The sequence below is a fragment of the Pantherophis guttatus genome, chromosome 2 (genome assembly GCF_059756535.1).
Source record: "Pantherophis guttatus breed Tessera chromosome 2, ASM5975653v1, whole genome shotgun sequence".
NCBI classification, from domain to species: Eukaryota; Metazoa; Chordata; class Lepidosauria; order Squamata; family Colubridae; genus Pantherophis; species Pantherophis guttatus.
Window position 1 is genome coordinate 150186041 of NC_142064.1, and position 14373 is coordinate 150200413.

Sequence of the window (14373 nt, forward strand, 5' to 3'; positions counted from 1 at the left end):
AACACATCCAAAGAAATCAGAACTTCAAGGCAGGAAGGGTCCTCAAAGAACATGTTTATTGAATGCATCATATCAGCATGGCTTGGTGAAAGCCAACTCTAAAAGTTTCCCATGGTTATAGCATAATTAAAAAAGTAAATGTTTCCCTCCCCAGATGTCACAGTTCACATTGTCCAATTAAAGTAGTTGGCGGGCTCCTCATTTGGATGACACCTGTGAGGATGACCTTGGTTCCCATGGGAGAACTCTTTGTTATGTTTGTGAAATGTCCCATTTATTCTCTCCCCCAGAATGTTTGGCAACTATGAAGTGGCAAAGGAAAAAGAAAAAAATGGCTTCAGCCAGGTTCGATTCAGAGTTTATTTATTTATTTATTGGTTCGATTTATATGCCGCCCTTCTCCGGAGACTCAGGGGGGCTTACAATGTGTTAAGCAGTAGCCTTCATACTTTTGTATATACCTTTTTAGTTGACAGGTACCTTCTGGTATGGGAGCTGACAATGCATTTTTATATGTTTTTATATATCTCATCATTTAGATTTAGATTTAGTGTGTGACATCTTTCCAACATCTGTAGAGAATAAAGAAAATGATCTTGACACAGATATGCAAAATCAGTTGCCAGTGTGATGAGGGCTAAAACATATTTTAAGCAGGGGTGGGTTCTACTTACCTTTACCACCGGTTCGTAACGGGATTACACGCATGCACTCGCTTTGCTCGTGCACGTGCCTTGCTTCTGCACATGCGCAGATCGCTTCTGATGACGTCAGGATCAGTGGGCGGAGCCTCCCGCCAGTTTTACTACCAGTTCTATAGAACTGGTCCGAACCAGGGGCAACCCTAGTGAGCCTTGGTAGCGCAACAGACTAAAGTACTGTTAAGTAACACCAGCTGCCTGCAATTGCTGCAAATTCAAATCTCACCAGGCTCAAGATTGACTCAGCCTTCCATCCTTTCGAGGTAGATAAAATGAGGACCCGGATTGTGGGGGCAATAAGATGACTTTGTATAAAAAAGAACACTGCTTAGGGGGGGCCGAAAGCCCTACTAAGCAGGTATATACAAAAGTATGAAGGCTATTGCTTAACGCATTGTAAGCTGCCCTGAGTCTCTGGGGAAGGGCGGCATATAAATTGAACCAATAAATAAATAAATAAATAAACCCACCACTGATCTTAAGTCCCCAACAGACAGACCAATTGGAAAGATTTGGAAGAGGCACAAACACCTCCTATGTGTGGACTATAAGTAATATGAAGTTCGATAGAGGTGGTATTCAACCGGTTCGGATGGGTTCAGGTGAACCGGTAGTGGAAATTTTACCTAGTTCACCAAACCAGTAAATACCACCTCTGGCTGGCCCCATCTATGCCCGCCCAGTTGCCTGCTCACTGCTCCTCCTTCCGGCTGCTCACTGCTCACTCCTTCTGGCTGCTTGCCCCTTCCGGCCACTCACCCTGCCCCCCCGCCCTATGTATGCTGCCTTCGCCATGCCAGTCACCTCACAAACACCAGCTCAGCTCAGCTCACCAAAGGTAAGCAATGCATGGTGCCCGCTCGCCCTTCATCTTGGGTCGGGGGGTTCTACTTACCTTTACTACCAGTTCACAATGGGATCGATTTCTTGAATCTCAATACTGCAAATGTAAGATGATTAAAGAATAGCAGATGAATAGGGTATAGTTCCAGAATAGCAGTGACACAAGAAGCCAAGAGCCAGTAAATAATCTATTTACATCTCCTCCTTCTTATTTATCATGAAAATATCAAGCTGATCCTGTATTGCTGCCTACCGATTTTCTGCCTGAAATTTCTATTTGTTGATAGGTTGACCACCAGTCACTATTACAGCTGTTACTAATTCTTTGTGTAGTAGTTTCTGACATTGTAGAGGAAAGGGACACTGGCAAATCAGCCTTATTCTGAGTTTTGTACCTTCCACTGTAGTCATCACACATATATCCTGTTTTCCCCAAAATAAGACATCCCCTGATAATAAGCCTAATTAGGCTTTTGAGCACATGGCAATAAGGCCAAGCACTTATTTCAGGGTTCAAAAAAATATAAGACAAGGTTTTATTTTCGGGAAAACATGGTATTGATGGTTAGCATAGACATGATGCTGCTCTCAATAAGTTCTCACTAGACTGGGACTAATGGGGTGAAATCCAACAGGTTCTGACAGGTTCTGGAAAACCGGTAGCAGAAATTTTGAGCAGTTCGGAGAACCAGTAGCAGAAATTTTGAGTAATTCGGAGAACTGGCAAATAACACCTCTGGCTGGTCCCAGAGTGGGGTGGGAATGGAGATTTTGCAATATCCTTCCCCCAGGAGTGGGGAGGGAATGGGGGTTTTAACAGTATCCTTCCCCAGGAGTGGGGTGGGAATGGAAATTTTTCAGTATCCTTCCCCTGCCATGCCCACCAAGCCACGCCCATCAAGCCACACCACGCCCACCAAGCCACACCACAGAACTGGTAGTAAAAAAAAATTTGATTTCACCACTGGACTAATCACTCTGATATTGTTAGAATTCAAGCCTCTAGATGTTTTGGTTCCCCTCCTGATTTCAAAATCGAAAATGATGGTTAAACTGTGTATAGTGTTTTGGTTTATTTTGCTGGCATTTAAACACTCAGAAACCCAGACAGTCACCATCTTGATTCAGAGAGGAAGCAGTCTGTTTTTTTAGGTTTAGCTATAACTAGGAAGGCTATATCATCATGGGGAGGTTTAGGGTCCTCTCCACCCTCCACTACTATCTCATAGTCTCCTATTCTTTATAAATGAGTTGGTTTTGTTTTATGCTTTTCCAGTTCCTACATTTTTTTGAGTGATTCCTTCTTTTCTCTTGTTACCCTTGAAATGGAAATGGCATGTTTCCTAATCAATGACAGTCAAGCCTTAATTCATCAACTCTTTCCCTGTGCTATACTGTGCTGTCTGCCCTGGGGAGACATTGTGAGTCTTAATTGCATTGTTTAATTCTCCACACTGGAGCCAAAAGTCAACCAATAAACTTCCAATGAACTCTTGTGTCTGTGGGTTGAATAAAACATGGTCCTTAAATTTTATTCCAAAGCAGTAATCATTACACCACACTAATTTTTGTAGGTTTGGGTATCTCATGGCCTTTAGTTGCACTTCCTGCCATTTATTATTGCATTATAAAATTTCCTAAACTTCTGGATGTTAATTTAGTGATAGAAATAATGACTGGAAATAGAAAAACACTCTGTGTAACACATCATCTTCCATGAAATCTTTTCTCTAGGTAAAAGTTGCAGTCTGATAGTGGATACAGCCTGTGTCTCCTGTGTTATGCTCGGTCTCCTTTTCTTTCTCAGGCTGAGTTCTCATTTACTGATTTGGTATGAAAAGACAGACATTCTTTGTCACATCTCTGACACTTCAAAAAATATTCTTAAAATGGACAAAATTAAATAAGTTTCTTATACCACACATACTTGAAACGGGGTAGATTATGAGGGCGAATACAGATGTAAAGAAGAAAATGTTGCTGCTTGGCTACTATCCTCAGGAGAAAGCCCTATGGTCAACCTGATCCTGGAAAAAAAAAAAACAGATGGAAATTTATGCAGATATTAAAGGGATAATACTGGATGCTGCTCTTATGGCCATAAATTGGTATGGGCAAAAATATCCTTTTAATCATGAAATCCCTACCACAAGATATTTTATTGCTTCCTGATTACAGCTATTACAGTACCATGCTCTTTATTTTCTTAATGGGTTTGTTTACAGTTGGAGTATAAGAAATAGATCAAGCATTGTCATTTCTACTTTGTTTTTAGAATAGCTTGTGCTGTAGAATTCAAAGGTCATTTAAAAAAATAATAAAGACCTTAGCAGGTGGGTTGACCAGAAAAGTTCAGTGTTTTCCTAGTCAGATACAGATGGACAGATGTTAAAAGTTGGTACACATTTGATAGCACCATTAAGGACAATTGGGCTGTCTGAGCCATTTGATTCCTTTCATTCTTGCATTTGATCTCTTCCCTTTTTTTTCTGTAAAAGTCCAAGCCAAGTTGGAGTTGCTTGAAAGTAAATTTCTGTGAGAGGTGGCAAGAAGAGAATAGCAATAGCAGCAGCACTTAAACTTATATACCGCTTCACAGTGCTTTACAGCCCTCTCTAAGTGGCTTACATATTGTGCCCAACAATCTGGGTCCCTATTTTACCAACCTCAGAAGGATGGAAGGCTGAGTCAACCTTTAGCCTGGTGAGAATGCCCACCAGAGTATGAGAATCTTTGGGTGAAGAATTACAAAGGGCTGAGGTATTTAAGGGTTCTTCAACTGATGGAGTCTTGCTAAAACAACTTGAGTCATTTAGTTGTATTTTGCATCTACTTGAACTCCAGCTACTTGGTTTGGACCGGTTCAGGCGAGCCAGTTGTTAAGATTTTGTGCATTTCAGAGAACCAGCTAATCACACCACTGGCTGACCCTGTCCCTCCTGCCCCTCCCCACCTTATCTCACCTTGCTCACCTTGGCTGGTGACTAGAGTTGCCTGTGCCCAGCTACTCTCTGCCTCCTTCGCTTGCTCGCCCAGACCATGTGGCCCAGCTGATCTCCGCGCCTTGCCCACTGTGCTCACCGCAGCTGCCCGTGAAGGTAAGGAGCTTGGCCAAAGGGCTGCCTTGGGGTGGACACGGTGAGGCTCAGCCATCTTTCAGGCCTGGTTCTCACCATCCTTCTGCCTGCATGCCGCCCGCTCTCCCTTCGCCTTTCTACTGTCTGTTTGTCAGTATAAATTTCCTAACCGTAACAATGAATGCTTGACAGGGATATAGCAATAAAGTAAGGTAGCAAGGTAAGATTAGCGTGTTGAAAACATGATCTTTGGAAGTGGTTAAAGAGCAGGCCTAGAAACCAAGATACTAGTGACACCTTAGCCATGAAAGTCAGCTGGCCAGTCACTCTTAACATTACCTTCAATTGCATTTGATTTTTCCAAATATCAAGGTTTCCTCCAGTGACTCTTGCCGTCACATGATGTCTCCAAACTAAGTAGCTTCATATTAGTGAAGCAACCTGGTCTTATTTCATCTGGTATTGAATAGTTTTTCTTGTGGTCCAATTATTATCAATAATTTTCCTTCATTCACCTTTTGGTGGATGGGTTTGCATGTATGACACTGTGATGTTTCCACCCTTTTGTGTTTTCTCCAGATTTGTCTTAGCCTTTCTCCTAAGTTTAATTTCAGAGCTACAATCATTGTCCCTGTGAATGATTGAGCCACCCTTGAAAGATAAAATCAACCGCTATCTCAACTTCTCTATTTGCAATGAGTTGGCATAACTTTAGTTGTTTTTCAAGGTTTCTGAAAGGCAGAAAGGGCGCAAGGTAACCTTTACTCTGTATATGTTTACAGTTGTGTTCCATTTAATAAAATCCCTCTACTTCCTCCCTCCTCCCCACCATTGCTCTGCTGTAAATCTGACCCAAATCTATTGCTTTGTTAGACCAAACCATTTGGCAAATCCTAACAGATCTAAAAAAAAAGCTGAATGGGCAGGAATTATGGCGAGCAACAGACAGTAAAAACAAACACTTGTTATACTTTGGACCATTTAAACTTTTCTTTAAAATTCAAAGCATAATGACTGCATAATTGAAAAGAAACATTGGAGATATTATAACTCAACATACATTACCAAAAAAACCCATCAATTTTGCAAGACACAATGCTGGACCTCTGAGGATCTCAAGAATGGGCCATCCTCTTAGATAGCTTCTTCAAGGTTTTCTGAAATACTTTCTTGAGTCACCTTCATTACCCATGTCATACAAAGCATTTCATTAGGACAAAGCTAAGCCATTTTACTCAGTCCTATGGATCCTCAATTAGAACTGAGATGCTTATTAGATTGGCCTTGGAAGTCTGCTAGCATCAGGATCTGTGCAGGATTTGATGCTTTCATCAAAGCAACAAAAGTAGCTTTGCAATTCAAGCTCTGACCCATTCGTGCAGAAATGTGACGTCTTGTTGTGACAACAAAAACGATGGAACAATGAAAGGGTATAATGCTGTTTTCATCATTTGAAGCCCCCTGTGGAGGCTTCAGCCCAGTACGACATTCATCTACCATTGTAATTTTAACAATATACAGGCAAACACAAAATATTCATTCTGTCAGAAATCTAAATCTGGAAGTTATTGAGAGTAGATATAGTCCTGACTGCAAAAACAGACTAATAAGAGGAACTCTTTAGAATAATGAGAAATCCATTGGTGTTTGTGTATGGATTGGGGTCCAATTAGATTTCTGGCTGCAAAACAAATCCCTAATGTGCAGAGATCAATTTTTCATTAACAAAATTTTATTCCCCATGAAAGTATGAGAAAGTGTCAAGCTACTTTACCAATCTTGAGGGTCTTGTTGATTGAAAGTTGTATTTTTCATCAATATTGCAAAGTTGTTGAAATCAACACAGTGCACCAGCAAGGCCGGCTCAAACTACTATACAGCAGAAAACATTGTGATATTTCTTATACAAAACTGAGCAGTTGATTTTTTTTTCTCCTTCTACCCTGGCCAATAACACAAATCTGATGAAAAAGCTATCTTTGGTGGATTATTATAAATTGCATGGCACACACAGAGCTTCCATTCTCTGATTTCTGTGCCCAAATCCACCCTATTGTTTGTTTAAGCAAATGCAAACTGAGACACAAATCTAGCACAAGATGTCTCGTCTCTTCCCGATTGATTGTTCTATCCAATGTGAAACATTGAAAGAACATAAATAGCTGAGCCAATCAGTTGGACCACATTAATGCCACGTAAGAATCCTTATCACACTGAAAACCGAATGTCTCAAGAAAAACCCATATGATACCTACCTCAATCTCTGTTCAGCATCTGCTAAATTATGCAGGTTGTTCACTCTACTTCATGTTTTCTCAAACTTGGCAATTTTAAAGTGTGTGGACTTCAACTCCCAGAATTCCAAGTTGCCAAGTTTGAGAATCATTGCTCTACCTAATAGTAGGGCTTCAGCTCTAGGAGAAAGTCCACATATCTTAAAGTTGCCAAGTTTGAGAAACACTGATCTACCTAATGCTAGGGCTGAAACTCCAAAGACAACGAAACCTACACATCTTAATCTCATTTCCAGATTGTGTCTTTAAAAATGCATATTTTTCACCTAGGTGCAGAAAAAAAATATAAATGTTAATAAATTCTTTGTCTCTCTCAAACTCTGGAATATAACAAGTTCTTTTTCAGAGATACAGCTGTATGAACACTGATGAAACCTTCAAAACAAAAAAAATCTGTTCAGCTGATTGGGAGAGGGAAGATCAGAGGAGGTAAATTAAGAACACCAAAGTATTGTGAAAGACTGTGGCTTTTTTGCTGGGTTAATAAATTGAAGGAATGAAGTCATGAAAAACAAAACAAAACAAAACAGTAAGCTGTTGTAGCCTTTCCCCCCCAAACAAATTGCATTACAGATGGACACTGGTTTGATTTTGTAGCTATCTTTAATTCTTTTTCTCCATTTCTTGTTCAAATTGTTTAAGGTAAGGGTTTCTGTGTTACTTTCTACTGGCTGTATTAAAACAATAATCCAGTTATGCATAATATTATTTAGATTTCAAGCATTACGCAATTTAACTCATTGAAAGCTACTATAAATTCAGTTTGACTCAATCTGCATATGCTTTGCCTGGATTTATCTTGTTGAAGTGGATCCTGCTTCTGAGTAAAGCTGTGTCAGATTAAATTATGTTAAAAGAAAGATATTTACTGAAGTTTCTTAGAACATTTTTTTTTTCATTGGCAGTCTAAAGATTATGGATAAATTGCTTTCAGCATCGTTGGATGCTAATGTGGACTTCTACTTGGACACCTGGAAATGCTACTAAGTGCAGTGGAATAGATGGGAATTCTATACAGAGATTTGATTGTTTTATGTTTTTTGTCACTCTATTCTATTGTATTTAGCTAAGGAAAAAGTGGCATGCTCAAATACTCTTGGTCAAACAATTCTAAGTCAAAACCCTGCGTGGCTTTAACCTTTATTGATCTGTTTAGGAAATAAATAGATGCACGGAACATGACCCCATAAGCAGGGAAAGGAGGGGGATTGTAATGTTTAACCTGTGCCTCCCACTGCAGCTTGCTTGATGTTAAGATTTCTTAGTGGATTTCTTTTTTATTTCAAACAAGCCTTACCATGCAGATGGAGTACGTGCGAAAAAGAAGCCTGTGTCAACAGACTGCTGCACTCTTGTGGAAAAATATAATTCTGAAATGGAGGATGAGAATGCAGAGTTTTCAGGCAAGTGCCAAGCAGCAACTTTCACTTCAGTGCAACCCCTCTTCCCAACCCCTATTCCCCGTTGAGATTTCTTTTCTTCTGGTTTCCTTTCTCTATTTCTAAATTATGAAAGTTGTGAATCTAATGTCAAAAATTGGACTAAAGTTGTGAATCTAATGTCAAAAATTGGACTAAAGACTATTTGTGTTGTGTTTATTGTACAACTTGATGAATATAACAGGTTTTGGAAAAAGGGGAAGGTACTCATGTGCTTCTGTTTTTTTGGTTCTCTATCAGCAACTGACTTTGCTAATGGTCTATGACGTCTCAAGAACATTTCATGCGAGACAAGAGTACAGAATAAGATGGAATGGATTCGGCTTCAGCTTAGAGACAGACAACAATACTTGACTGCACACTGACATAGCAGGGATGGTCTCAAATTTGGAGGACTTCCAGGGTACAAAGACAGAAGAAGAAAAAATCAGTTTATACATGTGAAGACCACAAAGTCCAATAAATAAGTTTAAGAAAGGACAAGTTAAAAGATCTTTAACTTTTTGCTAAAGGAATTTTAGCAACTTTCTTGAGTTGCTAACATTTCTTGTTATAACCAAAAAGAGAGCACACACCATCCATTTAAGTGCTTTCTTTCCTGTGCAATATAGGGAAAATGGAGGTTTTTTTGAAGAGTAATCTTTTCAGTCTCAAAATTAAAATTGTAACACTTTAGGAATAAGGGTGGTTCTAAAAACATTTTTAAAGCTTCCTCCCATCTGCCATGCACCAGTTTGCTAAGAGGTCTGTAAGGGACGTGCATAAGAGCACCAGTGTGCCTACCATCCCTGTCCTAATGTTTCCTCTACTTGTATCTATTTTATGTATTCAATTCATGCCTATAATTATATAAATTACCTAATATGTTCTTGATAAATAAATAAATAAATAAAATTCAAGATGCCTTTTGGGGTTAAATGTGTGGCTAAACAGAGCTTCCTCACTGGCATTGCAACTTCTCCCCATGAGTATTTTATATGTGCTTCTGTAGGGTGTGATGCCAATAGGCACACATATAGGTGCATACATGCATGAGGTGAGAGTGCGCATGTATGCAATATTTCAAGGTCCACCCTCCTAGATTCTCTTTTGCTATATATTCACTAGTTTAGATCCCAAATGTTATGCCTATGGTTCAAAATAGAATTGCCTTGCTGCAATCATTCCAAAATACTGTAATGGGTGTTAATAACTTGGACTTATTTCATATTTCCAGGAATGGTTTTGTTCCCTGGTTCTCTTCAGTATAATACTGTTATCAGCATTTTGGGTTTTATATCAGGAGGCTGGTGAAATACCTCATGCTCTCCTCGGAAATCCTTCTTTTAATATTACCGGAGTTAAACTTTTGTATGCTCCAAATACTAAGATGTCAAGAGAAATAATGAAGAAAATAGAAACACTCTCTCCGCTAAAAGGTATAAAGTATCTGTTTAAATGTTTTCCAAGACTTCAATAGATGTTACCGTAATTTCAACTGGGCTTGTTTTGATTGAGTTTCGTAACTATAGAAAAATGATTGCAGGTATTCTCCAATGCTGTTAAAAGAGCATATGTTATTTAGACAAAGTGAGCAAGAGAGCCAGTTAGGTCTAATGGTTAAAGCCCCAGGCTAAAAACCAGGTGACTCTGAGTTCTAGTCGTGCTTTAGGCATGAAAGGTTCTGGGTGACTCTGGGCCAGTCACTCTTTCTCTCAATCCAACACACCTCACAGGTTAGTGTTGTGGAGGAAAATAGGAGGCGGAAGGACTACGAGATATGTTTGCTGCCTTGAGTAACTTATAAAAATAATAAAGGCAGAATAAAAATAAATAAATACCACTGGTATATGATTTATGACTGAGTTCATTTATCATGCTACCTGTGGTTTGTCTGTGATGTTCTTTATATATTGTGATCAACTGATTTCGTATAATCTGACAATAAAATCTGCTTTCAGATGGCTATAGCCCTGTTCTTCTTATATGAGAAGCAAAAATTAAACAATTTGGTGGGTTTTTTGAAGATTAATATGATGGATCAATCCAGCCAATATGTTATGCATGGAGATGCTTTTGAGATCAAGATATCTATCAAATAGATGAATGAAAAGGCTTTGACCCTTCAATCATGCATTTCTGCTTGCTTATCTCCTTTTATTTAATTTAGGTATTAACAGAGTTCAGACTACAAGATTAAATATCAGCCTACTTTTTAAAATATTCTTTTGGCCAAATTTTTGATAATAACCCTTGAAATGGTTAACTGATACAGCTAATAAAACATGAGCATGCAAAGACATTTCTCTTTCCCTGTCCTATGTAGGATTTCTCTTTACTGACATGATTTCTATGCTAAAGGTATCGAGACGAAAGTGATGGAAGATGAGAAGACCATTAAAGATGAGAAGGCCAGGGCATCGGCGCAGGACTTTGAGTTAGATGTTATTGGAGTTGTATTTCAAGACGAAATGTCCTATCGACTCCGATTTCCTATCTACAGAACAATTACACCACACAAAGAACTTGCTGTTATAGGTAATTCAAGATGGCTGTGTGTTTCATTCTACATTTTCATATGTCTATTGAAGTATTTTTTATCCTTGGCAAGTTTATGATGTGAGGACTTCAACTCCCAGGATTCTGCTCAGCATAAGTGGCTGAGGAATTCTGGGAGTTGAACTCAACACATCTTAAAGTTGTCCAAATTGAAAAATACAGGTTTACATGGAAGTTATTTTTGGGCCTCGGAGGTGGCAGGAAGGCATGCTAGGCAGGGGTGAAATCCAGCAGGTTCTGACAGGTTCTGGAGAACCAGTAGCAGAAATTTTGAGTAGTTCGGAGAAGCGGTAGTGGAAATTTTGAGTAGTTCAGAGAACCAGCAAATGCCACCTCTGGCTGGCCCCAGAGTGGGTTGGGAATGGAGATTTTGCAATATCCTTCCCCCTGGAGTGGGATGGGAATGCAGATTTTGCAGTATCCTTCCCATGCAACACCTGCCAAACCACGCCCACTAAGCCACACCATGCCCACCAAGCCACGCCCACAGAACTGGTAGTAAAAAAATTTGAATTTCACCACTGATGCTAGGCCCAATATGGGGGGCAGGGGAGTGCAGCCCACCCACCCACCCCACAGCCTGTTTTTGGGCGCAGCAGGTGCATGGAGGCCTGCTAGTCTCAACATGGGAGGCAGGGGTGTTTCATGCATATGCGCACGCACAGGGGCAGGGGGAGTGTTTGGGGGTCATGTGTGCATGCGTAGGGGGAGCATGGGGGGGTCATGCATGCATGCAGAGAAGGGGTGCTTTGCATTATGGGTGCCTGCACGTGCGCATCAGAGGTGGGTTTCAGCAGGTTCTGACCAATTCTGGACAACCAGTAGTGGAAATTTTGAGTCGTTTGGAGTACTGGTAAATACCACCTCTGACTGGCCCTGCTCCCATCTATTCTCTGCCTCCCAAGTCCCAGCTGATCAGGAGGAAATGGAGATTTTACAGTAACCTTCCCCTTGAGTGGGGTGGGAATTGAAATTTTACAGTATCCTTCCCTTGCCATGCCCACAGAACTGGTAGTAAAAAAAATTGAAACCCACCACTGGTGCGTGTGCTTTCAGCACACAACGAGAAAAAGATTAGCCATCACTGCCCTAAACAAATCTAGGGGATTTTGTTTGTTTGAAAGGGCTGCATGGTTTTGGGGCATATAGGTGTGAAAATGGGTTTGAATGTATCCATGTAGTCACCATGGATCTTGGGGGTGAAAAGAAACACTAAAGGAAGAAAAAAAGGAGAATGACTGCTTGAGAGAAACTATAAGTCCTGTTTGATTAAGTTTTAGGGTTAGGGTTAGGAATGATCATTCAACAGAATTAAGAGGAAATGGTGCAAAAAGAGATAAATCAAGGCAGTTAGTAGCTACTTGGAACACAGTAAGAATTATATTACAAAGTACTAGAGATATGTTTGGAATTATGCTAACTGGGAGAGTATTATGCTAACTTGAAAGAGTATTTAGTGGAATGACACTGTGAAGGAACCTGTGAATAAAAAAAAAAATACAAGAGACAGGCTTACTTAGATTTCCTCTGCGGGAAAGCAGACAACAAATTTCCTCAAAAACAAAGTGGTAAGAGAATGCTACAAAAATGAGGATGAGGGAAAGATACTGTGTAATCTGTAAAGAGAAAAAACAAATATTGCAAAGAATATAGATGAAGAAAAGAGGAAATAGTTATGATTATAATAGGCAGAGAAAATGGAGAACAATTTGACAAAATAAAAAAGGTATTTTGGAAGTTAAGAAGTATCCTATGGAATGATTAGAATTAGGCTGCAAGGAATGCTTGCTGTGGTGTTGAAGCATATTGGATGCAGATGTGAATGTATGAAGGAGAGGCTACATTATTGACTGAGAACTTGAATTATTTTCACTGAATGTTAGACGGACTGCATAATAGCAATAAAGAGCATGGATCTGAAATTAATGTATTAAATCTCAAGATAATTAGGTTTCATATGGAAAAGGAAATGAAATTGACAAGTTGTAAATAATTTTTTTAAAATTTGATTTATATGCCACCCTTCTCCGGAGACTCAGGGCGGCTAACAATGTGTTAAGCAATAGCCTTCATACTTTTGTATATTTATACAAAGTCATCTTATTGCCTCCATAATCTGGGTCCTCATTTTACCTACCTTAGAAAGGATGGAAGGCTGAGTCCACCTTGAGCCTGATGAGATTTGAACTTGCAGTAATTGCAGGCAGCAGATGTAAGTGGATGTTAATAACAGTGCTTTAGTCTGCTGAGCCACCAGAGCAAATGGCAAAAAAAATAAAGCAAGTAAATGAATTTGTGTGCTTTGGTAGAATGTTTGCTAAAGATGGAAAAACAAATTGAGAGGATCTGTTAATAAAGCTCTACTAACTTGATTCTATCGGCAATATCTCAGATTGGGTGGTTTATAAAACTTGCACCAAATATGTGGTATTTTAATACTTTTTATGTTTCCTCAGTGTGGTGCATTGTTCTTTCATTATTACTATTGGTCACTATTTTGTTTTATCTATTTTTCTATGTCATCTTGAGTTGCTTTGTGGTTAGTTGGCTTATTAATTGAAATGACAATAATAATAATGTGCAAATGGTGATTGGAAGGCAGGAGGCTAGCTTGTTGTCTGTGGTAAGGAATGAATGTTTGTCAAAGGAACTAAAAATGGCTAAGAACAAATTTCTATCCACCTTGTTAAATGAACATGAGAGTTGTATATGTCAAGAAAAACATAAAAAGTAAATTGAATGTGGTACCAATAAGATAAGCACATATGTAATATATTTACAGTGACCATATAGCATTTATTATAAAGGATGGTCCTTTGTTTCAGAAATCTGTTCTTTAGGTTAATTTGGTTTAATTATTTATTTTCTTGGTTTTGCTCTTTGTAAAGCCCAGTTATAAGAAGAAAAAAATGGTCATGTAAATATGTCTGACCCAGTTCAATAATGACAGCACTTAAATTAGAGTTTTCAAATCAAGGAATAGTTTGAACTGAAATAAGAATGAGAAACAGCTCCCATTTTCTTCTTGACTTTAGATAGGATGATGTATTACGCTGAGTATTGTTTAAGATGTCAGCGAGTTATATTGTCTTACTTTTGTCTAAGATAATTTTCATTGGCTCCAGTACTTCAAATGCCTGAAGAAGTCAATGACATTGGTAAAAAGCAAAGTAAAGTTCTTCTGTCTCTTTGCTTTTAGAAGAGAGGGAAACTTGATGCTTCTCAAGCCTTTCTGATGGGCTGTTTTCTTCAAGGCCTCAATGCGGTGAATCATTTTCCTGGAGATCATCCAGTTCAATCAAATCCCAACATTTCCCCAGTTAATAGGGACTGTTAATTTATAAGATTGTACCAGAGGTGGGTTTCAGCAGGTTCTGAGAACCGGTAGCGGAAATTTTGAGTAGTTTGGAGAACTGGTAGTAAAAATTCTGACTGGCACCGCCCACATCTATTCTCTGCCTCCTGAGTCCCAGCTGATTGG

At 39.2% G+C, this 14373-nt stretch overlaps 1 protein-coding gene across 1 annotated transcript in view; it reads left to right on the top strand.

Annotated features, from left to right (window-relative positions):
* Nucleotides 1-8170: 8170 nt before the first annotated feature.
* LOC148115376 (ABC-type organic anion transporter ABCA8-like) overlaps nt 8171-14373 on the top strand; it is a 76060-nt gene continuing 69857 nt past the window's right edge. The window contains exons 1-3 of the mRNA XM_087887030.1: nt 8171-8318; nt 9571-9772; nt 10695-10871. Coding sequence (XP_087743156.1) covers nt 8214-8318; nt 9571-9772; nt 10695-10871 — 484 coding nt within the window. The 5' untranslated portion in view covers nt 8171-8213. The remainder of the gene's footprint in view (nt 8319-9570; nt 9773-10694; nt 10872-14373) is intronic.